This window comes from Hyperoodon ampullatus (assembly GCF_949752795.1).
Source record: "Hyperoodon ampullatus genome assembly, chromosome: 1".
In the NCBI taxonomy this organism is placed as follows: domain Eukaryota; kingdom Metazoa; phylum Chordata; class Mammalia; order Artiodactyla; family Ziphiidae; genus Hyperoodon; species Hyperoodon ampullatus.
The window spans coordinates 91,864,227-91,890,416 of record NC_136914.1 but is presented as its reverse complement, the minus strand read 5'-3'; the positions used below and the strand labels follow the sequence as shown (position 1 = coordinate 91,890,416).

The 26,190-nt window shown below is 42.1% G+C and overlaps 1 protein-coding gene across 3 annotated transcripts in view; it reads left to right on the top strand.

The window, feature by feature from the left end:
- The window catches only part of USP46 (ubiquitin specific peptidase 46), a gene marked incomplete at both ends in the record, with an annotated part of 59,251 nt that overhangs the window by 20,977 nt on the left and 12,084 nt on the right, over positions 1–26,190 (top strand). For 2 of the 3 annotated variants that reach the window (XM_079703411.1, XM_079703410.1), the window contains 4 exons: positions 4,801–4,881; positions 7,361–7,574; positions 9,202–9,431; positions 23,944–24,020. In XM_079703411.1, the coding sequence (XP_079559537.1) occupies positions 4,801–4,881; positions 7,361–7,574; positions 9,202–9,431; positions 23,944–24,020 (602 nt within the window). The remainder of the gene's footprint in view (positions 1–4,800; positions 4,882–7,360; positions 7,575–9,201; positions 9,432–23,943; positions 24,021–26,190) is intronic. The other variant, XM_079703412.1, reaches the window with a different exon arrangement.

The window sequence follows — 26,190 nt, the reverse complement described above, 5'->3', positions numbered from 1 at the left end:
TGACGTTGGAGACAGCAGTGGAAGTCACTGGAGCGTTTTAAAGCAGATTTGTATTTAGAAAGAGCAGTTTTGCTGCCATGTTGATGGTGGGGTTAGAGGTGAGCAAGGTGGGTGTCGGAGGCCATTTAGGAGGCTGTTGTAATTCAGATGAGAGATGCTGGTGGCCTGGTCTCACTGGTGGCAGGAGGTTCAAGAGAAGCGAAGGGATTTGAGAGGTTTAAGGAGAGTGAATCGGTCAGTAGTATGCTGTGGTGGATGGGTGTCGAGTGTGGAGAAGGACGTTAGGCGTGGCCCTCAGGTTTCTAGCAGGAGCCAGGAGGAAGGTGGTGTCATGGACAAGTGGGGAAACAGGAAGAGACTGGATTTGAGTGGAAGGAGAAGTGAAAGCTCTTGTTTTGGGGTAGAGTGATTTTGAGGGCCTGCGAGACAAGCAAGTGGAACTGTGTCTTCACCCCGCCTGAATGAGCTCAGAAGTGAGCTTTCTGGGATGAAGGTGAAGCGTTGGAAATGGTTGGCATGTAGCTGCTGATTGAAGCCTGGATATTGCCTGGACCCTACAGAAAGAGGCATGGAGGGAGGGAAGAGGGCTTTAGACAGCACCTGTAGAAAGCCAACAGCTAAATGTGTCTTCCTGAGTTGACCATGTGTGGAGCTCATCAGGGGTAGAATCCAGAAGGGGTTATTTTGAGGAGAGATGGGGAGGTGAGGAAATAGAGACAGGTCTTAGCGAGTATTATGGAAAACTTCAGATGTATTGTATTAGTTTCTATTGCTTTTGTAACAAGTTACCGTGAACTTAGCAGCTTAGACAGCACAAGTATATTACCTTATAGCCTGGAGGTCACAAGTCTGAGCTAGGCCCCCCCTGCCCCGGGCTAAAATGAAGGCAGTGTGCGGCTGTGTTCTTCCTGGAGGCTCTAGCGGAAACTGGTTTTTTGTTTGTTTGTTTGTTTGTTTGTTTGCCTTTTAAGCTTCTAGAGGCTGCCTGGTTCCTTGGCTCCTGGCCCCTTCCTCTGCCTACAGAGTCAGCGAAGGCAGGTTGAGTCCTTCACACATCGTAGCGGTCCGGTCTGTTGTTCTGCCCTGTCTCCCACTTTTAAGGATGCTTGTGATGACGTTGGGCCCAACTGGATAATCCAGGGCAGTCCCCCTATTTTAAGGTCAAATTAAGTCCTGATTAGCAAATTAAGCCCTTCTACAATCGAAGTTTACCTTTGCCATGTAAGGTGACGTCATCACAGGTTCTGGGGATGAAGGCCTGGGCATCTTTGGGAGACCATTACTCTGCCTGTAAACATATATGTAAAAGTATAAATGGAATAGTATAAAAAGCCCCGCACGCGCACCTCCCACTTCTCCCCACTGGATCATTTGAAGTAAATCTTAGAAATCATCTGATTCATTTGTAAATGTGTCAGAATAGACAATTGTTTAAAGAAGTTTAGCTATGAAGGGGAGGTGAGAAAGAGGGTGGGGACTGGGAGAGGTGGGAAGAAGACGTGTATGTGTATTTTTAACATGAGAGACACGGAGGCATGTTAAATTCCGCCGGGCAGGATCTAATAGTGCGGGAGCAATTGACCTGCACGAGAGCGAGGTCTCCATCATTGAGAGAGGTAGGCGCATAGGTTTGAAGGTTTGAGAGTGTGAACTTAAGAGAGTTCCTCTCTGCTGGTTTAATCTTTTTCTTTTTCTTCTCTTTCCTGTTGAGTGGGAAGCCAGTGAGAGGGGCAGAGAGGTATATAGTTTCGAGGCGCTTGGGGAAGTTTGGAAAAGGTCGCTGTGGCGTGGAGAATGAGTGCCTCAGAGAAAGGCTCTTGGAGTGTGGGGACGTGGGCCGCTTGAATTTGGTGAGTTTGAGCGAATGCAATCAGCCTGAGGTGCGACTTCTCCCCCCTAGCGCTGCACATCTGTCTGGGCGTTTGTTCAGAGAAGGTGAATACTTTGGTGCCCATTGGGTGGGTTTTTTGCCAGGTGGTGTGAGCAAAGCATAAGGTAAGTGGTGTTTATAAGAGCCACTGACATCATGATCCATGGACTCTAAGCTGAATGAGAAAGGAGAGGAGCGACGGGGTCCTGGCGGGTGTACGAGTGGCTCTGATGGGATGAGCCGGCACACAGAGTCCAGCCTGGCTGGGTTTTGGGGTGGCGACCAGGTCCAGGGTGCGTCTTTGGGAGTGGGTAGCTGGAGTGGAGTGAAATAAAAGACAGCTGGAAAAGAGGGCATGAGTTGCTGAGAGAGCAGGGTATGGGAAGGCGCCGCCACGTGGATCCTGAAGCTACCCAGCACGATGGCAGGAGACAGGGTGTAAAGGTAGGTCGTCGGGGCGTGGAGGGGTCAGGCGAGACGAGGAGAAGGGAAGGGGTTTGTATGGTGCTGGGAGGCATGGGCTGCAGAGGGTGGATGTTTTGACGAGATGGGTGATGGTGCAGGGGTCTGGAAGCGACGCTGGGGATCAGAGCGCGGTTGACCTCCCCTCCTGACCCTTCTAGACCTTGTGTGTGCAGGGGCTGTGAGAGGGGATGAGCAGACCTGACCGGAGGGAGGGCCAGGTTTCACTGAAGACACGGCCAGCTCCCTTTCTTCTCCCCCGAGCTGTGCTGTGGGCGCTCCTGCCCTGCTACCTCCATGGTATTATCATATTATTATAATAATTATTATTATATTATTCCTCCCACCCAGGGTATTATTCCTCTTAATCACGGCCCCTGGGTCACTGTACTTAGCCTGAGTCACAGCCAGCCACCCCCCACCAGCTCCCTCTCCAGTGGGAAAATATTAAGATAGAAAAAAGCACTCCATCCAAGAATTCCCGAATAACAGAAGTCATGGATTGAATCTTTAGATTTAATGAGATCTGTCTCCATGTGCTATACTTTCATATCTGACATTCCTCCTGGGCTCTAAGCCATATATTCTAATGTTGTTTCAAAAATGGCTGTGGGTATATTTAATACACATTATTTACATCGATTTATGATTGAGATGTAGCTTTATTGAAAACTTTCAGCGATTTTTGTCTATACCATAAAATCCTGCTTTAATATAAGTATTATTTTAAAAATTCTGCCTGTATATGGAGTCACATTATTGTGAAGGCAATGAAATGAAACCCTGCCTCCCCTGCCCGCCCCCATGAAAAGATAGGGAAACTGTTGTGCACAAAGATGACGGCTAAACTCAAGGTCTCCGATAATGAGTAAAGGAATTTAGGTTGGTGGAACAGTATGATGGACCTAGAAAACAAGTAGAAACAAAGGATATTGTGATAAGGGGATGGAATGTACTGTTTCTGCGGAGGTTGTGTTTGCTTAGAATTGAGTTATTCTGCATTTCATGTTTGCTTGTTGACACGTGACCATTTTAACTGGTTCTCAGCCCACCTTTTGGCCATTTCTTTCTGTGATGGGAGATTCTAGTTATATGAGCCCAGAATAAGTAGCAGCAGCAGATTTAGTTTTTATAAAACAGAACAGTCTCTTTTTAAAATACCTGTCTCCCAAATCTCTGAGATTCTGTGGGCTGTGAGTCTTCCGTGATAGCCTGAGGATGTGAGAAGCTGTAGAATGATGTTAGAGCCACGGGTATACGTGGGGCGTGTGGTCCTACCCACGCCCTAACTACTCACCTGATTGGACTGAACTTTGGTCGCTTTTCCTAATCCCAGCAGACTCCTCCAGGCCTTGCAGGGGTGGGCGGGGGGGAGTGATAATCAGTGTGCTTTTGTCAGTGACCCCTTGGCCCTTAGCGGGGTTCAGTAAATGGTTTTGTCATAGGATTGCTCTGCATAGCCTTTGGTTAAGACCGTGGGCTCCCAAGTCTGACTCCTGGGTTCAAGTCGTAGCCCTGCCACTTACTTACTGCCTGTGGTCTTTGGGCAGGTTCTTAACCATTCGAAGCCTTAAGTTCCTGTCTGTTAAATGGGGATTATGATAGTAAGTACTTACCTAATAGGATGTTGTGAGAATAAATAGTGCAGTTCCTGGAATATAGTGGGAGTACCCAGGAACTTATTATCATCGTGTTGGAGTGTTGAACTTGAGTACACATGGCTCACCAATTTGATGCATTTGGGAACTGTTAGGTTTTAAATTGTATTTCTCCATTATATACAATATCCCTTGGACATTTCACTTTCTCAGTAAGGCCCCCCCGACCACCCTATTTAAGCTGCAATGATCTACCCTCCACTCCTTCCCCCTCCATGCCCCCCCTTCACCCCCTACTCCCTGGAGTCCCCACCCTCATTTCCTGCCTTGTTTTTCTTCACTGCACTTGTCACCTTCTGATGTACTGTCCAGTGTACTTGCTTTTTCTTTCAGCCTGTCTTTGTCCACTCTTCTGTTGTCAGAGCCTAGAATAGTACCTGGCACGTAGTGGGTGCAAGGTACATAAATCTTTATCAGGATGATGGTATTGACTTTGAAAGTGGTGGTACGATTCTATACACCAGTAGTATAAAAGCTACTGCAGCTGGCTGAGCTTAGAATGTTTTATTCGGAAGTTCTGAATGATGATTTGCTGATTTGCCTGTCCCAAACCTCCTTTCCTAATAGAAGAGAATTGAAGCCGGTTAGAACAGGTTTGAGGGAATGATGAAGTTGGATGAGGAGAGGAGTAGGCTGATGTCATTACCTCATCTGCGGTTTACTTCTGACACCTGTTCTTTCAGCGTGACCGTCACCAAACTCCAGGCCACCCGAGGAGATGCTGGTCTCAATAGTGGACTCTCTCAAGTATCATTTTGCTTTCTTGTCTATTTTACACACAACAGAACTTTTGTTATTTTTCTCTTTTAGGGCACCAATGCCTCTGCTCTGGAAAAAGACATTGGTCCAGAGCAGTTTCCAATCAATGAACACTACTTCGGATTGGTCAATGTAAGTATTTTAAAATGTACTATCTTAATCCAATGTTTTAGAGTTCTTGAAGCAACTCCATTCCCATTTTCGTTATTATCAAGCTTTAAATAATCGTTCATACTCCTTGGTTACCGTAAGTGGCAAATGTTGGGGTGGGGGAAATTTAGTCCAGTTTTTGAAAGTATGAGTTGCCCCAGAAGAAAGTGTTTAATTAGTGCATTATCGGGTCAGATTCTCATTTTTTCCCCTGTGCTTTAAAAGATTTCTTCTGCACACATAACTCTCACAGTGATATTATTAGCCTTTGTAGCAACATCTGCTTTTGTATGTTCTCCCTTCACCATCTGGGTGGGCTCCGTGGTAGCTTTGTTTCAGTGTGCATCAGTTCAGCCAGAGCATCGAAAGAGTTTCCAGCTTATCACCAGTAGCTATTTAACAGCACAACTTGGTATTTGAAGTATGGGTGGGGAGTTGGGAAAACTGGGGCCAGTTTATCTCAAAATCCCTTGGCCTCATTTTGCTTGTGCTCAGCAATGGTCCCCTTCTAGACGGCCATACTTGCCAGGGCCTGTGTCCTAGACAAGTTGATTATGACCAAGTAGTAAAGCAGTATTGCCCACCACCCTCATGAGCTTTCTTCCCCACCTGATCCTGTCTCTCTCGGGTGGAGGATTTAAGCGACATCCGGTGTTAACTCATAATGCACCTGGTTTTCTGGAACAACTGCTCTGAGTAGTCTGTCAGTTCAGGTGTGCTAGGTGGTAATTTCCGCTGGGACTATTCTCTGAGTGAATGCCGCCTGTGGGATAATGGAGTGGACATTGGCTTTGCGGTAGTACAGACGTAAGTCTGAATTCTGCCTATGCCGTTCACTAGCTGTGCGATCTTGGGCAAGTCACTTGACCTCTCTGTGTCTCCATTTCCCCCTCTGTAAAATGGAGATCATAATGGTTTCTACCTCTCGGCCTATAATGAAGGATCCATGAGAGCTCCTATTGAAGGTACTGACGTGAGGCTGAGGCACATTGTGGACACTCGGTAAATGTTAGTTCCTTTTCTTTCCCAGACGTTGTCCACTGGCCCAGGGCCAAGTGTTACTAAAGGGTGTCTGGGTGAAGGTGAGGTACTGAGTAACAGAGAAAAGAATGGTAGGAGGAGGCTACAGTACTGGAATATAGGACATTGTGTTGATGAAATACTGACTCCTAATTTTTATGCAGTTTTTTTAGGCATAGTGCAAAGGCCTCTTGCTTAAGCTCTGTGAGGATAGTTATTCAAGTTGCTGGAATTCTACCTTGTGCAGGGAAAAGACAAGTGCAGACTATAGAGGAAAAAAGAACTAAGGCCATCTCCTAGTCTGTGGAAGCATTGTGAGACCTAAACTTATTAATAGTTTCATTTATGTTTATTTCGAATGGTAATTCATGAAAGTTACAGCTTCTCTTTAAAAAGAGGTTTGTCTCTTTACATAATTGTGTCAAAGTAGATTAAAATATATAAAAATAGGAAATGTTCTATCTTAACATACGTAGAAATGTCACATTAAGGATGGTGGTGCATCTGCCTTGCTCTTGGGCAGACGACACACAAGCCAACAACCAATCTTGAAATGCTCATGTTCTATTTTAATCTTACACAGCAGTTCGTAATCTGTTATTAATCTTCTGATTTCCTTAGTTTGTTTTCCTTTTCATTTTAACGTGCATGAAAAATTCTAAAGTGAATGTCTCAGCTATGTGTTCACCCACAGAGTTGGTTGTGTAGTCAGTTGAAAACCAGGGAGATGATGACTTTTTCCCTCGTTAATCATAATCTTGAGTATCCGTGGCTTTTGAGAGGTCAGAATATTACTCTGTGGGCCCTAATCAGATTGCAGGAGACCAGGAACTGGGTGGTACTATTGTATTGAGACAATTGCTACTTTGGCAGAAATAAGATTGCTTTGGAGAAAGTGAGGAAATGTGGTCTGAAGCCAATGGCAGGCGTGCTGGAATCATGAAAGAGAGAAACTAAAACAAGTCCCCGTTCGGTGAAGACTGTTTTAGCTGAGCAAGTGGTTCCTAGTTCCTGGATTTCTTTCTGATTGGGATTTTTATTTTCCCTGTCATAGGAGTTTTGATGTGTTGCCTTGTGACATCTTTTGTGTAGCCAGCTGCTTTTCTGCGTCTCCACATCATGTCGATTTTTTTCTTCTTCAGTGTCTCTCTCTTTTTTAAGCACCAGAAAGTTTCATTAGATTTTTTAAAATCAAGGCCGAGTGCTTCTTATCATTTTAGAGACTTATAATGGGCTAGAGAGCTACCAGGCTTGCATATACTAGCATTCATTTCCCTGGTGATGTTCAGAGTGGCATATACTGGTCTTCTACCACCGTGAGCAGGGCTGTGATGTGCGGAATCTGGGCTGGTTCCCACGGAGGGCGGCCCTCTCCCCACCTGGTTCGGAGGTGGTGCAGCCCTGGACCCTGATTTGAACCATCCCTGTTGTCCTTTGGCAGTTCGGAAACACATGCTACTGTAACTCCGTGCTTCAGGCCTTGTACTTCTGCCGGCCCTTCCGGGAGAATGTGCTGGCATACAAGGCCCAGCAAAAAAAGAAGGAAAACTTGTTGACTTGCCTGGCAGACCTTTTCCACAGCATCGCCACGCAGAAGAAGAAGGTTGGCGTGATCCCACCAAAGAAGTTCATTTCGAGGCTGAGAAAAGAAAATGGTGAGTAGCATGGAGATGAATGGGTTTCAGGCTCTGAAATAAGGAGAATTGACAGTTCTGGATATCCTCAAAACGAAACCCTTTTTTTTAAATGGGAAAATAATATGGCCACCTACTCAAATATGATTTGAAAAGATATTTCTCCTTTTCCAGCCAGTATATAAAACAAAACTGGATTAAAAATATATTTAAAAATTCAAGTTTATCATTCCATTTTGGAATGACCTTTTCTTTTTGCTCCACATTGGAAGGAGTTTTTTCTGGGTAGGATCATTGTAAGAGGAGAAATTGCCCAAGGCAGGACACTGATTGGAATACATAGGTTGATGCAATAATTGAATAAAATAGTACTATCTTATAAACTTGTCATAAGTGATTAAACTAAATGCAGATTGTCTAATCACAGCCTCTGCTGTTTTAAAAATAATACCTTTGATATTTATTTGTCAACTAAGTTGAAGGATATCAAACTGATATTTTTCTGTGATAAAAAATGTCCTGCTGTCACCTGATTTTCTTCTTTTTTCTCTATATTCTTTTTTTTTTTTTTTTTTGCGGTATGTGGGCCTCTCACTGTTGTGGCCTCTCCCGTTGCGGAGCACAGGCTCCGGACGTGCAGGCCCAGTGGCCATGGCTCACGGGCCCAGCCGCTCCGCGGCATGTGGGATCCTCCCGGACCGGGGCACGAACCCGTGTCCCCTGCATTGGCAGGCGAACTCTCAACCACAGCGCCACCAGGGAAGCCCTATATTCTTTTTTGTGTGTGTGAGAAGTGGTGGTAGAGATGAGGTTATTCCACAAGTTTTGCATGGGTAATTTTTATGACTATAGAAATATTTGATATGGCAACTTGTGTTTAGCCTAGATTTCAGCCTTACTGCAACAGACTTGCACAGTTAATCAGATGTTTGTCTTATAAAGTCTCATTTAATTTGATTGCTGCCTTTTGAAGTTGTTGTAGTTTATACACACCAGAATAGAAATAATCTGAGAAGGAAGCAGAGCCCTCCCAAGTCTCCTTGTGCACATGATTAATAATGAAGTTTCACAGCTGCATTCATCTCTTGATAGTTTGTCCTTATGGCAGGGAATAGTAACAGGCTGCTGGAATCATTTGTATTTGGTTTCAGAACACTCTCAGATAGATACATTCTCATATATATCCCTCATCTCCCTTATGTGTTTCATTTAAGCTGCTTCCAGGTTGGTCCAGGGTTTAATATGATCTTTGGGAAGAGACCCTGTTGCTCTGGATAGATTACGAAGTGAATAATTGATCATTGGTGGTCACATCATATTAAATACTGATATTTTATCAGGGAGCTTATCAAGTAATTCCTGTTCTTTTTCTTTTTTTTTGTAGAACAAATAAAAATGTTGGTAGCTTTTTATATATATGACTGACTTTAGGAAGATATGGGAAATTTAGTTCTTGGTGGGTGGTAAAAAGTGGAAGTAAACAAAAATTTTTTAAAAACTTACCCATTGAAGTTGCAAAATAGAGGTGAATATATATTCCATACCTGTCCACTCTTTCAATATAAAAACTGAAGTGTGGTTTGTAAAATTAGCATTTTATTTGCTTTTCAAGAGCCAGAGATTGAAATACCGACCCTCTCCTTTCCAGATCTCTTTGATAACTACATGCAGCAGGATGCTCACGAATTTTTAAATTATTTGCTAAACACTATTGCGGACATCCTGCAGGAAGAGAAGAAACAGGAGAAACAAAATGGAAAATTAAAAAATGGCAACATGAACGAACCTGCGGAGAATAATAAACCAGAACTCACCTGGGTCCATGAGATTTTTCAGGGAACGCTCACCAATGAAACTCGATGCTTGAACTGTGAAACTGTAAGCATCAGGAGGGCTTTCATGTAATTTGCTTGTGTACAGTTGTACTAAGTATGTTGTGCGTGAGTGTAGTGTAGTATCGTAGCACCTAGCAGTTGTCTTCAGTATATGCATACTGTTCTGTTTATGTGTATGAACCTCCGATGCAAACTTTTGGAAGCATGTCTCCATCTAAGACGTCTCAGCTGGCTGAAGTAGAGTGATGAGGGAAAATCTCAAAAACTAGATTGCTATGCATCATGGGCTAATTTTATTTATTTTATTTTATTTTATTTATTTATTTATTTTTTTTTTGCGGTAGGCGGGCCTCTCACTGTTGTGGCCTCTCCCGCTGCGGAGCACAGGCTCCGGATGCACAGGCTCAGCGGCCATGGCTCACGGGCCCAGCCGCTTCACGGCATGTGGGATCTTCCCGGACCGGGGCACGAACCCGTGTCCCCTGCATCGGCAGGCGGACTCTCAACCACTGCGCCACCAGGGAAGCCCCATGGGCTAATTTTAGGGTCTACCAATTGGAAGTATTGAACTGGACCTCCACTGGTTATCTTGAAATGAGTTTGGCCACGGGGAGGTCATGTGTGACTTAGAACAGACCACCTCCCCAACATAAAGGGAGTCAGCTGTGTATGGTGAACTTGAAATCAGAAGACAGGCTTGACTTTTTTTTTTTTTTTTTTGGCTGCTTTGGGTCTTAGTTGCTGTGCACGGGCTTTCTCTAGTTGCGGCGAGTGGGGACTACTGTTCCTTGTGGTGCGTGCACTTCTCATTGCGGTGGTTTCTCTTGTTGCGGAGCAGCACTAGGCGCGGGCTCAGTAGTTGCAGCACACAGGCCCTCCTAGAGCATACGGGCTTCAGTAGTTGCGGCATGTGGGCTCAGTAGTTGCGGCATGTGGGCTCAGTAGTTGTGGCACACGGGCTTAGTTGCTCCATGGCATGTGGCATCTTCCTGGACCAGTGCTCCAACCTGTGTCCCCTGCATTGGCAGGAGGATTCTTAACCACTGCGCCACCAGGGAAGCCCCCAGGCTTGGCTTCTGATTTTCTAGCAGTTAGCTGGGTGTGTGGAACAAGTCCCTGACAGCACTGTTGCCAGGGCTGGGTTAGCTTATGTGTCTGGGTGAGTCTGGCACATGGTAGGTAGGCACTTAGTGTTAGTTGAATTTAAAGACATTTTCCGGGGCGTGATTCAGGATGTTGCCTTGGCTTTGTATATTTGATTTAACTCTCTGAGTGGCCTCTTAATGTGGTAGTTAAAAGCCCAGCTTTAACTAAAAAAAAAAAAAAAGCTTTTTAAAGGCTTTAGGGCCAGGCTGCTGAGTTTGTATGCTGGCTCTGCCAGTCAGCAGTTGTGGGACCTTGTGCAAATTATTCACCCTCTCTGACCTCACTCCCCTCATCTGTAAATTGGGGATGATGAGAGTGCCTATCTCGTAGGGTTGCTAGGAGGATTAAATGAACTAGCTTTTGGAAGGCACTTAGAACCATGCTTGGCACATACCAACTGTGCAATAAAAGCCAACTATTACTATTTATTATGACTACTAATAACATAGAAAGTATGGGTTCATCTGAGGTCTCAGAGTTTCTTAAGAACGTCATATGAAAATTTCTGTAGGATTGTGCATCTTTCTGGGGAGAGAGACAGTAGTTTCATCAGACTCTGCCAAGGGACTGGCACCCAGAAATGGTTAAGAAATGCGGATTTAAGTGGGAGGCTCTTTGTTTTTTGGCAGTCTTCTATCCTTCTAAACAATTTTTGAAGCATTCTGGTTTGTTCATTGTAGAAACAATTAGAAAACATAGCTAAGCAAAAAGAGACTAAAAGTTACCAGTAATCTCCCCACCCAGAGATGATAAATTTGTAACATTTTCTAAAAATTGTGATCACGTTAGCCTGGAGATAACCATTTAAACATTTTGAAATATATCCTGCCAAAACATTTTCTACACATACTTATCTATCTAGAGATCTCTCCTCCTTCCCTTTCGCCTTCTGTTCCGGTAAAATTCAAGTGCATACAGAAATAGAATAGTATAATACATCCCGTATGTGTATTACTGAGGATCAATGATTGTTAACACACTGGCCCATCTCAGTCATCTTGCCTTTCACGCCCCCTCCCACTTCACTGAACTGGTCTGCTTTTAAGCAAGTCCCAGGTAACATCATTCCATTTGTAATTTCTTCATTACTTTGTTATATATCTCCAAAAGGTAAGAAATCTTTTTTAAAAAAACATTGGTACAATGCCATTATCACACCTAAAAAGAATTCCTTTAAATCATTGTTCACTCAGTGTTCGTTTCTCTGATTATGTCACTTTTTTTTTTAAAGCAGCTGGTTAATTCAAATCAGTATCCAAACGTGGTCCACACATTGCATTTGGTCAGTATGTGTCTTAGTCTATGAGTTACCACCCCTCCTTTTTTTCCCTTGTAGTTTAGTTGTTGAAGAAATCAGGTTGTTTGTCTGAAAGAATTTCCCACATTCTGGAAACATCCTGTGGTGTTTAACTTGTATTGTGAAATGGCAGTATGTTTCTACCATCCTATTCTTTGTTTCTATTTAACCCACCTATTTTATACTTTTTTTTTTTTCTCTTGCCTTTGTATCAATGAAACATCTGTCTTCCTTCCTATTTTTTTTTTGTTGTTGTTAGTTTTAAATTCTTTTAGATGTTACTCTAGAGACTACAATACACATCCTTAACTTGGTTTGTTTTTTTTTCCACTTTCCCAGCAATGCTAGAGCCTTTGGAACCCTTCATCTCCTTTTCCTTCTTTTGCATTATAGTTTTGTGATGAACTCCTGAGTTTTAACATTTTATGTTTTAATCCATTGCAGTTTTTTAATTCTTTTTTTTTTTTTTTTTTTGGTGGTATGCGGGCCTCTCACTGTTGTGGCCTCTCCCGTTGCGGAGCACAGGCTCCGGACGGGCAGGCTCGGCGGCCATGGCTCACGGGCCCAGCCGCTCCGCGGCATGTGGGATCTTCCCGGACGGGAGCACGAACCCGTGTCCCCTGCATCGGCAGGCGGACTCTCAACCACTGCGCCACCAGGGAAGCCCCTTTTAATTCTTTTTGATACTAAATTTATTTTTAGAGTAAATTCATGTCCTTTTTAAACATCAAAATTAGGGCTATATTGTACATAGTATAATCTGCAGACTTGCAGTCTTTTTGCTTTCTTCCCTTCTTTTAATAAGGGAGTATCCCTTGGTACCATCCTCACCTTACCTCTTGTATCTGGTCTGTCACCAGGTCCTGTCTTGTTGTGTCTCTCTTTAATCCTCTGCTTCTCTTCATCCCTCCTGCTCCCACCCTGGCTCAGGCCACCCATCGCCACTTTCTCCTGTTAATATCTCATGCCAATTTACTTCTTTAGAGCAGCCAGAAGAACCTAGAAGGGTGGAGGAACCCATCGGCTCTTGACTGGCAGTCTCAACTAAGCTACAGCAGTAACTTCCTACTGGGTTTTCTTGCTTTTCTCTTGCCCTTTTCCATGTTACTCTCCTGCCCAAAGTAGAGTAGTGACCTCCAGTTTCTTTATCTTCTTTGAGACAGTATGTGTACGTTTTGATTTATCTGTTCTTTGAATGTTTGCTAGAACTCAAAACTTACCTGTGCATCCCTAAAATAAATAGTTCAGTTTGGCTTTTTTTTTGCTCTTTAGATGAATGGAATCATGCAGTGTGTATTCTTTAGTGTCCTGTTTTTGTTTTTGCTTTTTTCCTCACTATCCCGTGTGAGATTTATTTGTGCTGTTGCATGATGCTTTCGTTCATTCATTTTCATTGTCATATAGTATTCCATTGCCTGAATATACCACAATTCATGAATCCATTTTACTGTTGGTGGATATTTGGTTGTATCCAACTTGGGGCAACGATGAACAATGCTGCTGTAAACATTCTAATACATATATAATCTAGTGTACATAAATCTAGTTTCTCTAGGATATATACACAGAAGTAGATTTGTTGGGTCATAAGATGGGCTTATCATTCAACTCATTAGAAAATATCAAATCCCCCAAGTGGTTGTACCATTTTACACACCCAGTGCATGAGCATTCTTATTCTCCGCATTCTTGTCTATACCCACTATTCTCAGATGTCTCTTCACTTTGGTAGTTATATAGTGGCTTTTGTATAGACGAGTATTCTTTTATTCAATAAATACTTTTTTTTTTCTTCCCACGTCTGCTAAGTAAAGGTATAGACACTGAGGATGCAGTGAGAGCCTGGCCTTTCTGAAACTTTTTGTGGTTACAATTGCAAAGTTCCGTGAAGGAGTACAGAGTATTCTGTGAGCTTAGATACAGGAACCAGACAATGGGGCATCACATCTCTACATTTAGCCAGGAAACCTGCCCCAGACTGTAGAGCTGGTCTAATCCTTTTGGTTATCTTTGAAATTAACAGTTACTACATCCATCTTGTGATTCTCTGTGTGGATTTTCAGAAAGGCTCAGTCACATTTGTAGTTTCTTTTTTTTGTCTAAGAACAGGTCAGTTGATCCCAACAATGCAAATATTGCACCCGCAGATAATTGTATTGCAGAAGCTGTTACAGAGCCTGATTTCTCATGGAGGGTTACCATGGATCGGAAGCCTGTGCCCAAAGATTCCTCCAAAACTTTTGGATCATACCATAGAGTTTGTTTTAGTGGGATTCCAACCATTTATACTTCGTTTGTGGAACAGAATGAGAGTGTGTGGGTGCATCTTTGTGGAGGATGGTGCACTCTGAAAAACCTACATTTATTATCCCCTGAAATGATTACATTTGAGGCAGCAGTGCTTCCCACCTTCCCCGCTCTGGAGTTACTTGGATAATCACCTCCATTTTCTTAGATCCTTTAACTGGACGGGATCCTACAAGTCACCTAATCCTTCCTCTCCCAGTGCCCGAGTCCCTTCTGTGACGTCCTAGCCAGTTGGTCACCCAGCATCTGCTGGATCCTGTCCAGAGATAGGGAACTCAATCTTCCCAGGCGATGCCTTCCATTTTTAGAAAGCTCTAGTTGTTAGAAAGCCCTCTACTTTCTAAGAAAATGCATAGTCTGAGGGCTTTTTAGTTGTTGTTACTGTAGAATGTTGAGAACTTAGTGTAAAAGAAGACCTAAGTTAAAGTTTTCCTTCACAGGATGAGAAATACGGGGCCCCGTTTAAGTAATGTCCTCTGCCCAGGGCAAGCAGCCTTTACAGAGCGCTTCCGGCAGAATTGCCAAGACCATTAGTGGAACACTCACAGTGGGATTGAACTGCACTAGATCTGGAGCAGCAAATTAGCCCCTGGGGGAGCCTCGCCGTAGGGGCAGTCTCAGCTGGTAGTTCCTCCAATTGTGCAAAACGCTTTGTGCAAGTCTTCATGCTTTCAGACGATAATTTTCTTCTTTTTCTGGGTCTCACCCTTTGTAAATGTTGCCTGTGATTGCAGTGCAGATGTCAACTGAGGGGTTTATGGAGACAAACGGTTTCACTCTGCAGTAGACTTGGAGAGACAGTTTTAAGGGGGTCATTCAGTGCTGACTGTCCCAGATAACCTTAACCAAGGCACTCCAGAACAGGAGGCGTGGGGATTTTCCAGTCTAGCCTCCACGTTCCCTTGGTTGGAGCTTAATTTTCTTGTTGTTGTTAATTCCCGCCCCCCCCACCCACCTTCTCTTTCAACTGAGTTTTTGCTTTGCAGATCTGTGGTTTTCAGTGCTTCTCAGTGGCTTTAAGACTGAGAAGCCAAAAGGTTGTCTAAAGAGCTGCTTTATTAAGTACCAATTGTATGCCCCATCTAGCTTTGTTTGCAGAGGTTAAAATTGACTCAGTAGAGCTTCTGAGCCCTTCACAGAGAGGAGTGGGGATGGGCGCTGTGGTCAGGGGGAGTCAGTCGCTGAGGGGTGGTTCTGAGTCCCCGGGACTCAGGTGGGCTGCGGTTGCCACTCTTCCTGAGCCCAGCAATTTGGCACCGACTCTGAGCCAGCACGTTTTCAGTCCCTGGCTGAACAGCGTGGAGCTGCCACCTGGTCACCTTTTCTGCTAAGCCCAGCAAAGGTGGCTGGGGATTTAGAAGCACATTTGAATAGGATTTTAATTACTCAGGAACTTAGCAAAGCTCTTTTTTTTTTTTAATTACTCAGGAACTTAGCAAAGCCCCCTATATTAATTTGCTCTATTAATTGATTTGTAATGAATTAAAAACAAGAACAAGTAGGGTCTCTTCCACCCTTTTAAAACTAGTTTTTGGGGAACTCCATGCCCAAAATCGGGGGAGAAGAAAGGAGAATAAGATGTAGCCTGTACCTGCTGAGAGTATCAGAGTCTTAGTGATACATATGTTTCCTTGGAGACAAGCTGTGTTTTCACTTAGACCAGAATGAGATCCTTGTGTGTGGGAAGAAAATGGTTTTATTTTCTGGCAGCTTTCTGGGAAGAGAGAAAAGGAAAAAAAAAAAAAATTGCTTGATCACTCATTGCTTTTGACTATGTCAGTCTGAGACAGGGGGAGAGAGAAAAGTCCAAATGGAAGGGTTTAGTGCCATGTTTTGATGTCACCAGTGGGGCAATCCACCTGAGCAGTGCTTTCTCACTCTTAATTCTGGAAGCAGTTTGCACTGGGAATTGAGAAAGTTACAGTAACTTTCTCCAGTTCTTTAATTAGACTTGTACCTTTCTTCCCTCTCCCTGAAACAAGTACAGGGAAAGATTTGCATCTAAAGGGAGACAGTGTGTCTTTGTTTTCATCCCCCTTCAAGTACCGGACCTTTAGTAGAACTATCTAAATTATGTATAACTTCAGTTGGCCATAATCGTTTTATTATCTTTCAGAGAAGGGCCATTTATGTTTAAAAAAAGTTTTACTAATTAAAAAATATAATACCTGTGAATTATTTTTTAAAACACAGGCACAGGAATGTATAAAAAGAAAATCATTCATAATTCTGCCACCCAGATGCCATTATTGGTGTTTAGATATCTTTTCATTTGTTTAGTCTTTTGTTCAGTTATATATTCATTTATTTAGTAAATATTTATTGGGTACCTATTAAATACTGGAAATTATTTTATGTACTAGAGATATAGCAGTTAAAACAAACAGAAAAGGTAGTCCCTGCTCTTTTATTTACTAATATACACATTTAAAGCTATACATTTTCCTTTTAGCACTGTTTTAGCTGCATTTCTCAAATTTTGATATGTTTTCTTTGTCATTAGTTCAAATTATTTTCTAATTTCTCTTGTTATTTTTTTTCTTTGACCCATGTATTACTTAGAAGTGTGTTGTTTAATTTTCAAATATTTGGTCTTTTCCTAGGTATTTTAATATTTTCCAATTTCTTTCTGTTTTGGTTAGGGAATATATTCTGTATGATTTCAGTCTTTTACAATTTATCGTGACATGTTCTGTATCCTAACACACGGTCTATTTTGGTAAATGTACTTGAAAACAGGGTCTCTCAACCTTAGAACTATTAACCTTTCAGATCAGATCATTCTTTTTTGTGGGGTGCTGCCCTGTGCATGTTTAGCAACATCTCTGGCTTCTACCTACTAGATTCCAGTAACATCCCCCAAGATGTGACAACAAAAATGTCTCTAGACATTGCCAAATATCCCCTGAAAGGCAGTTTCCCTTGTTAAGAACCACCGAGTTGAAAATAATTTATATTTTGTAGTTGTTGGGTATAGTATTCTGTAGTTATCAGTACGTCATGATGGTTGGTAGAGTTATTCAGATTGTCTGTGTTTTTCTTGATTTTTTTCCCCCATAATTTTATATTATTTTCTGAGAAAGTAGTGTTAAAATTTCTAACTATAATTGTGGGATTTGTCTTATTTCTCCCTCTAATTCTGTCAGTTTTTGCTTCATGATTTTTTTTTACTTTTTAAAAACAACTTTGTTGAGGTGCAGTTTAATTATCATGAAATTCATCCATTCGGTGATTTTTTTTTGTGGGGGGTGATTTGCTCAGCTGTGTAACTATGACCAAAATCCAGGTTTTTTCAGGGGTGGGATTCTTACAGCCACTTATTGCTTTTTTTTTTTAACATCTTTATTGGAGTATAATTGCTTTACAATGTTGTGTTAGTTTCTGCTGTATAACAAAGTGAATCAGCTATATGTATACATATATCCCTATATCCCCTCCCTCTTGCACCTCCCTCCCACCTTCCCTGTCCCACCCTTCTAGATGGTAACAAAGAACCAAGCTGATCTCCCTGTGCTATGCGGCTGCTTCCCACTAGCTAGCTATTTTACATTTGGTAGTCCCAGCTTACTCTTCCCCCTCCCTGTGTCCTCAAGTACATTCTCTATGTCTGTGTCTTTATTCCTGTCCTCCTCTAGGTTCATCAGAACCACTTTTTATTTTTAGATTCCATACATATGTGTTAGCATACGGTATTTGTTTCTCTTTCTGACTTCCCTCACTCTTCCTTCAGTCTGTATGACAGACTCTAGGTCCATCCACCTCACTATAAATAACTCAATTTCGTTTCGTTTTATGGCTGAGTAATATTCCATTTATAAATGTGCCACATCTTCTTTATCCATTCATCTGTCGGTGGACACTTAGGTTGCTTCCATGTCCTGGCTATTGTAAATAGAGCTGCAGTGAACATTGTGGTACATGACTCTTTTTGAATTATGGTTTTCTCAGGGTATGTGCCCAGTAGTGGGATCGCTGGGTCATATGCTAGTTCTATTTTTAGTTTTTTAAGGAACATCCATACTGTTCTCCATAGTGGTTGTATCCATTTACATTCCCACCAATAGTGCCAGAGGGTTCCTTTTTCTCCACACCCTCTCCAGCACTTATTGTTTGTAGATTTTTTGGTGATGGCCATTCTGACTGGTGTGAGGTGATACCTCATTGTAGTTTTGATTTGCATTTCTCTAATGATTAATGATGTTGAGCATCCTTTCATGTGTTTGTTGGCAATCTCTATATCTTCTTTGGAGAAATGTCTGTTTAGGTCTTCTGCCCATTTTTCAATTGGGTTGTTTGTTTTTTTTGATATTGAGCTGCATGAGCTGCTTGTATATTTTGGAGATTAATCCTTTGTCAGTTGCTTTTTTTGCAAATATTTTCTCCCATTCTGAGGGTTGTCTTTTCGTCTTGTTTATGGTTTCCTTTGCTGTGCTGCAAAAGTTTTTAAGTTTCATTGGGTCCCATTTGTTTATTTTTGTTTTTATTTCCATTTCTCTAGGAGGTGGGTCAGAAAGGATCTTGCTGTGATTTATGTCAAAGGGTGTTCTTCCTATGTTTTCCTCTAAGAGTTTTATAGTGTCTGGCCTTACATTTAGGTATTTAATCCATTTTGAGTTTATTTTTGTGTATGGTGTTAGGAAGTGTTCTAATTTCATTCTTTTACATGTAGCTGTCGAGTTTTCCCAGCACCACTTATTGAAGAGGCTGTCTTTTCTCCATTGTATATTCTTGCCTCCTTTATGAAAGATAAGATGACCATATATGCGTGGGTTTATCTCTGGCCTTTCTAGCCTGTTCCATTGATTTTTATTTCTGTTTTTGTGCCCATAATCCAGTTTTAAAACATTTCCATCACACCAATAAGATCCTTTGTATTGGGCAGTTAATCTCTGTTGCAAGCCTTAGGCCACCGCTAAGCTACTTTCTGTCTTTAGATATTTGCCTTTTTTGGCCATTTCATATATATGGAATCATACAAGATGTGGTCTTTTGTGTCTGATTTCTTTCACTTACATAACATTTTTGAGATTCATTTGTGTTGTAGCATGTGGTTCATTCCATTTTGTTGGTGAATACTGCTCCAGCTTCATATATTTTTGAGGCTGTGTTATGAGGGACTTCCATATTTTTTATTATGTTTTTCTAGTAAATTGACCCAAGTATTAGGAAATACCATTTTTATTTCTCATAATTTTGTCTAAAATCTATTTTCTTATATTAAATAGCCCACTATATATGCATATTAACTCTTTACATAGTATATTTTTTTCCATCCATTTTTTTTCAGCGCTTATCTGTTTCTTTATATTTAAAGTATAGCTCTTGTGGACAGTATGTAGCTGGTTTTGCCTTTCAAAAAAATTCAACTCAATTTCTGACTTTTACTTGAAAAGTTTATTACATTAGTGTTTAATATAATTATTGATATGGTTGGGTTTGAGGCTCCCATTTTATTATTTGTTTTCTATTTATTCCCCCGGAGCTTTTTGTTTCTCTCTTCCTCCTTCTCTGCTTTTTAAATGTTTTTCCCTTTTTGGATTATTTGTGTGTGTGTATATTACATTTAACAATTCCATTTTAATTTTCCTCTTAGTATATCTTTGTACGTTGTTTTTTAGTGGTTGCTCTGGAGAGTACAGTATATTCTTCACTCTTCACAGTCCCTTACAATTAATAATGTTCCATTTCGCATAAAACATAGTTAACTTATAACTGTGTAGGTGCATATTCCTTCCACCCCTGACCTACCTTGACCTTTATGCTATAGTTGCTACATGTATTACATTTATGTATAGTATAACCCCCACAGGACAATGTCATAATTCCCATTTTTGATGCTCTTCAGTTTTTCTTGAGGATCTGGCTTTCCAGCTGGTAGCTTTTCCCTTTGGTTTAAAGAATTTCCTGTAACCTTTCTTGTAGTGCAAGTCTGTTAATAATGAATTCTGTTCACTTTTATCTTCATTCTTGAAGGATATATTTATCGGATACAGGAATTCTGTTTTGATAACTTTTTCTTTTAGCATACTAAAGATGTTCAGTGTCTTCTGGCCTCTGTAATTTTTGATGAGAGGCCAGCTTCCAACAGAATCATTCTCTTGTAATGTGTCATTTTTTAAAAAAAAGTGTTTATTTATTTATTTTTTAGCCATGCCATGCAGCTTGTGGGATCTCAGTTCCCCGACCAGGGATTGAACCCAGGCCACAGCAGTGAAAGCCTGGAATTCCAAACACTAGGACACCAGGGAGCTCACTGTAATGTGTCATTTTTCTCTAGATGTTTTTTTTTTTACTCTTTTTTTTTTTTTTTTTTTTTCGCGGTACGCGGGCCTCCCACTGCCGCGGCCCCCCCCGTCGCGGAGCACAGGCTCCGGATGCGCAGGCCCAGCAGCCACGGCTCACGGGCCCAGCCGCCCCGCGGCACACGGGATCCTCCCGGACCGGGGCACGAACCCGCATCCCCTGCACCGGCAGGCGGACCCCCAACCACCGCGCCACCAGGGAGGCCCTCTCTAGATGTTTTTAAGATTTGCTTTTTTACCTTTGGCTTTCAACAGTTTGACCTTGGCTAGCCTTCTTTGTATTTATCCTGCTTGGTGTTTGTTGAGTATCTTCAATTTATAAATATACGTCTTTCACCAAATTTAGGGAATATTCAGCCATTATTTTTCAAATCATTTTTCTGCCCTGTTCTCCCTCCTCCCCGTCTGGGACTCCAATTACGTATATGATATCTAACAGGTTTATTGAGTATCTGTTAATTTTTATTTCAATCTTTCTTTTTTTTCCTTTATTCTTCTCCTTGGATAATTTCCATTGTTCTGTCTTCAAGTCCACTGGTGTCTCCTCTGTCATCTCCAGTTCTCTGTTAAGTCCATCCAGTGTATTAATTTTTTAGTTCTGGGATTTCCATTTGATTCTTTTTGTTTGTTTCTATTTCTCTGCTGAGATGTCTTATTTTTTGGTTCACTGTGAATATATTTCACTTTATTGAAGATATTTATAAAAACTTATTTAAAATCATTGTTTGTTACTTCCAACATCTGGGTCATCCCAGTATTGGTCTCAGTTGCCTCCTTTTATTTTAAGAATATCTTCCATTTTCCTGGTTCTTCACATATTGTAAGTTTGGATCATATCTAGGACACTGAGAATGTTCAGTTTGAGAGACTGGGTTCTGCTGTTCTTCTCCAATTAGTATTGAGTTTCTTTAGTTTTAGCAGGTAGTTATCTTGGTTGGACTCATACTACAAACTGTTTCCTAGGCAGCAGTTTGACTCTTGGGTCATCCCTTTTGTCACCAGCCAAGTTGCTGTGAGTGTACTCTGTGCATGTGTGTGGCTCAGGGGTCAGCCAGAGATGTGGGTAGACAGAGTTGGGGATACCTTCTCAGATTCCTTCCCTTCTCCTCAGTGGACATGGTTTCCCAGATTGGTTTTTCTGGCTCCTAGACCAGAAAGACTGCATTTCCCCCCATGGATCCCACTAAAGGCTGTGAAACCATGAACTCATTATTTGCAGCTCTTTTCCTCCACGTGTGGACTCCCCATCTGCCTCCATTGCCTTCAGGTAGTTGCTGTTAGTTTATAGTTATTTGAGTTTATACTTTTCTGGAGGAGTGTTGGAAGGGCAGGATCTTAGTCATTACAGAAGCCAGTCTTTTGAACTTTCACTTTAGTAAGGGGGAAATAGACAATAAATGAATAAAAATAAAATATACATACAGACATACCTTGGAGATACTGTGGGTTTGGTTCCAGATCACTGCAATAAAGTGAATATCACAATGAAGCGAGTCACACAAATTTTTCGGTTTCCCAATACATATAAAAGTTATTTTTACACTATATTGTAGTCTATTAAGTGTGCAATAGTATTATGTCTAAAAAATGTACATAAATACTTAATGCTAAAAAGTGATAACCATCATTCAAACCTTCAGTGAGTCATAGTAGTAACATCAAAGATCACTGATTACAGATCACCATAAAGCATAATAATAATGAAGAAGGTTTTAAATATTGTGAAAATTACCAAAATGTGACACAGAAACACGAAGTGAGCAAATGCTGTTGCCACTAGACTTGCTCGACACAGGGTTGCCACAAAACTTCAAATTGAAAGAAACACACTATCTGCCAAGTTCAGTAAAAGGAGGAATGCCTGTCATGTTAAGTAGTTGTATTGGTTATTTGTTGCTTTGTTACAAACTTCCCTAAAACTCTGAGACTTAAATCCACTCTGATTTTTTTACTGTAGTTCATGCAACCATGGGTTGGCGGGGGGTCGCCTGATCCAACTGGCCTTGGCTGAGCCCGTACGTCTGCATTTCAGCTGTCTCACGTATGTGTCTGAGGCCGGTGGGGATGGTGCTCCTGTCTGGGCTTAGCTGGGGCACCTTAGTGAGAACAGCTCTCCTCTGTGGGTCTCTCATCTTTTTCTGGGCAGCAGTGGGCTAGCCTGGGTTACCCTTCTCATGGTGACGGTGGAAGTGCAGGAGCGCAGTCTCATGTTTCATTTAATATGATACTCAAAACGTAGTAACCCATTCCCAACTTTTTGACCATTTTAGGCACTTTTAAATGTTTTTTCCGTCCTTGATTTGTTGAGTGCTTACCTCTTAAAGCACTTTACATGTATTGTCTTATTTCATCCTTACAACAACCTTATGAAATAGATACTCTTACTGCTCCCACTTTACAGATGAGGAAGCTGAGGTACAGAGAGGCTAAGTACCTTGCCTAGTGTCATCCACTTTATAAGTGGCAGAGACAGGATATGGAGTTGGGCAGTCTGCCAATACCCATTCTTGGGTATACTAATAAAAGTATAAAGGATTGTGTCCACATCTCTGACTATTGGAGTATTGGGTCATAGGATAGTTGACTCACTTACAGGAGTATTATTGTTGTTTTGCTGCCAGTTGACTGGGCACCTCAAAGTTCCTGCTGGGCTAGTTTGTCCCTCCCACTCCAAGACAGTGAAATGCCAGGCTAGCTGGTGAGCTGCTGGAAGGCAAGCACCACTCGGTGAGCTTTGATAAGTCCAGACCCAGAATTGGTGTGGTGTCAGCTGTGCAGGCCAAGAAACAGCCAGGGCTGGTGATGGGTGTGGCTGAGAGCAGTCCAGTCTGCTGGGCCCCTGTGAGCCCAGGCTCCCGGCTAGCTCCAGGTCTGAGTGGTACCACAGACAGCATGGGCGTGTTCTACAAAGGACAACACTTCCTGGGCCAGAGGACAGGTGTGTGTGTGTGTGAGAGAGAGAGAGAGAGACAGAGACAGAGACAGAGACCGAGACCCTCCAGCCCATAGCACATTCGGCCCCCGGGCCCCCCACACAGTTTGAATGGCTAGGCACAGGAGGAAGGGAGTGATTTCAGGGGACTGGCAAGAAGTGCAGACAGCTGAATGGAGGGTGATCACCTGAGCAGTAGGTTTTTTAAGGCTCTTGTCCTTTTTCCATTTCCATTGTTATCATTCTGCCAGGCTGAGCTATATGGATACCTGTTTGATATTTCCTGCTTTGAAACAGTGGGGGCAATGAATGGACAGGAAGAGAAATCTGGTTGAGTTTTAATTATGAAAAGCCTGAATCAAAGCTGGACACAGATAAGGTTAAATGGAGAATTTAGGATTTCCTCTTGTTTTGGATTGTTTTCAAGGTAACTGGTAGCCAGAGAGTATACAAAGCCATACCTGACTTTTACTGCAGCTATGGTTTTTGGTTACCTGTAGGTGTTCAAAGTTTTATCTACTTGCCTATTATGTATTTTGTGCCTAATACTTTTTTTCTTTTTTTGCTCCAGGTTAGTAGCAAAGATGAAGATTTTCTTGACCTTTCTGTTGATGTGGAGCAGAATACATCTATTACCCACTGTCTAAGGTAACCTCATGAATTCTGACAGTGGTCTGAGCTTTTGATCAGGCTAGTAAGTACATGGGGGAAAAATCTTGTGTTTCTTCAGGACATAATCTTCCTTTCTGTTAAACAAATATAATCCTATTATTTTCTATTTCTTCTTTCCTAAGAGAGATTAAAAATAAGTGTATGTGGTCTGGAGAAGAGTCCTGCTGAGGAGAGAGAGGATCAAGTGGAAGTCATTAGTCATTAAGTTTAAAAATAAGGTTTTGATCTTTAATACAGATGTGTGCTTTGGGCTCTCATCGGCCTCTCTCCCTCTCACACACAGAGACACACACAATCACAGAGTCACACAATTAAGTTAAAAAGTGCTACAGTTGCCTACCATTACTTTCTTTTTCTACGCTTATCTATTCTGTTATTTAAAACATTATGGGAATTCCCTGGCGGTCCAGTGGTTAGGATTTGGAGCTTTCACTGCTGTGGCCGGGGTTCAATGCCTTGTCCGGGAACTAAGAATCCCGCAAGCTGTGCAACGTGGCCAAAAAAAAAAATTATGCACTTTTGAGCTGAGAACCAATGAGGGCGTTACCTTTTCCTCCATCTTTCAGCATTGTATGGAGCTCACTTATGGAAAAAAAAACTTCCTCTTGATTAGGGTTGAGGAAAAGCAAGGAGCCCAGGGTATAAGAGCAGCACATGCCCAGGATTACTGTAGCTATTGTGCATTGACCTGTGTGTTGAAAATGTGCTCAAAGTTGATACAGAAGCACAATTCCCTTCTCCTGTCCTCACTGTCTTCTCCTCCTTTCGACAAGTGATCATGAGTGCTTATAATTAGCCCAGCTCTGTTGTGGACACTGGAGGTCGAGGGTGAGCGGCAGGTATGCATCTCATGGCGCTTACAGTCTAGTGGGAATCCATGGACAGGGATCAGTGCTTTGAAGGACATTAAACACGTCTAGAGAGTGCCTGGTATTGGGGGTGCCAGTATAGACCAGGTGGTCAGGTGGGCCTTCCCATTGCTTATGATACGTCAGCTCAGAGACGTTTTATTGTGTCACTACAAGGCACTATTGATTTTTATTTTTTTTGTTTATTTTTTAAAATTTATTCAAGTATAGTTGATTTACAATGTTGTGTTAATTTCCGCTGTACAGCAAGGTGATTCAGTTATACATGTATATACATTCTTTTCCATTATGGTTTATCACAGGATATTGAATATAGTTCCCTGTGCTATAGAGTAAGACCTTGTTGTTTATCCAATCTGTCTATAATAGTTTGCATCTGCTAATCCCAAAACCCGAGTCCATCCCTCCCCACCTCCCCTCCCTCTTGGCAACCACAAGTCTGTTCTCTATGCCTGTGAGTCTGTTTCATAGATGAGTTCATTTGTGTCACATTTTAGATTCCACATATAAGTGATACCACATGGTATTTGTCTTTCACTTTCAAGCCACTGTTGATCTTTATCAGTGGGAATTGTGTAACAGAATTGTTCTATCAGGAGTTCAGTTTACTTAGAACTCTTTAGACTAGATTAAAGAGACTTGCTGTGGCCGTTTGGCTGTTAGAAAGTCGTTTTTCAGGGCAAAGGCACCAACTCCAACCTGGAAGAGCATCCTGGTCCATCTGAGCATCATGTATTGTGTGAGCTGGGGGCTGATTACTCTCCAGTTCCCAGGATTCTGAGCCTACCCTCACCCCCTAGGGTTACTGCAGCACGTCCTGTTGGTCTGATGTTTCATCCCTTGTCTCCAAACGCCTTGGGTCCAGGTGTCTAGGATACATTTGTTACCTCTTTGTTTGCAAAGCATTTTGTGAGCCTGGATGGCCTTTCTTTCTTCCGAATGGTTCAGTTTATGGCATGGGCTCCTAATATTCCAGTGAAAAGCAGCTAGTTTTGATTTCCTCAGGGTTTTGTGTTCACAGGGAGTCGAAAAAGTTAAGGTTGTGCCAGCGCTGGTCGTAGGTGAGGGGGTGGGAGGAAAGGTATTACTTGCCCATTTCTGCTTTTTGAGAAGGGGAGTTAGTTTGGGAGGCTGACTGTTCCCCTCCCCTCTAAGAAATTCTGGGCTGTTCAAAAGGGCAGATGGCAGTGACTGTAGCTTTGAGACTAAGCAGGTAAAGGGCTAACTTTAGTTAGTTATAATTCCAAACTTTGGGGAACCTTGTTATAAACAAATGT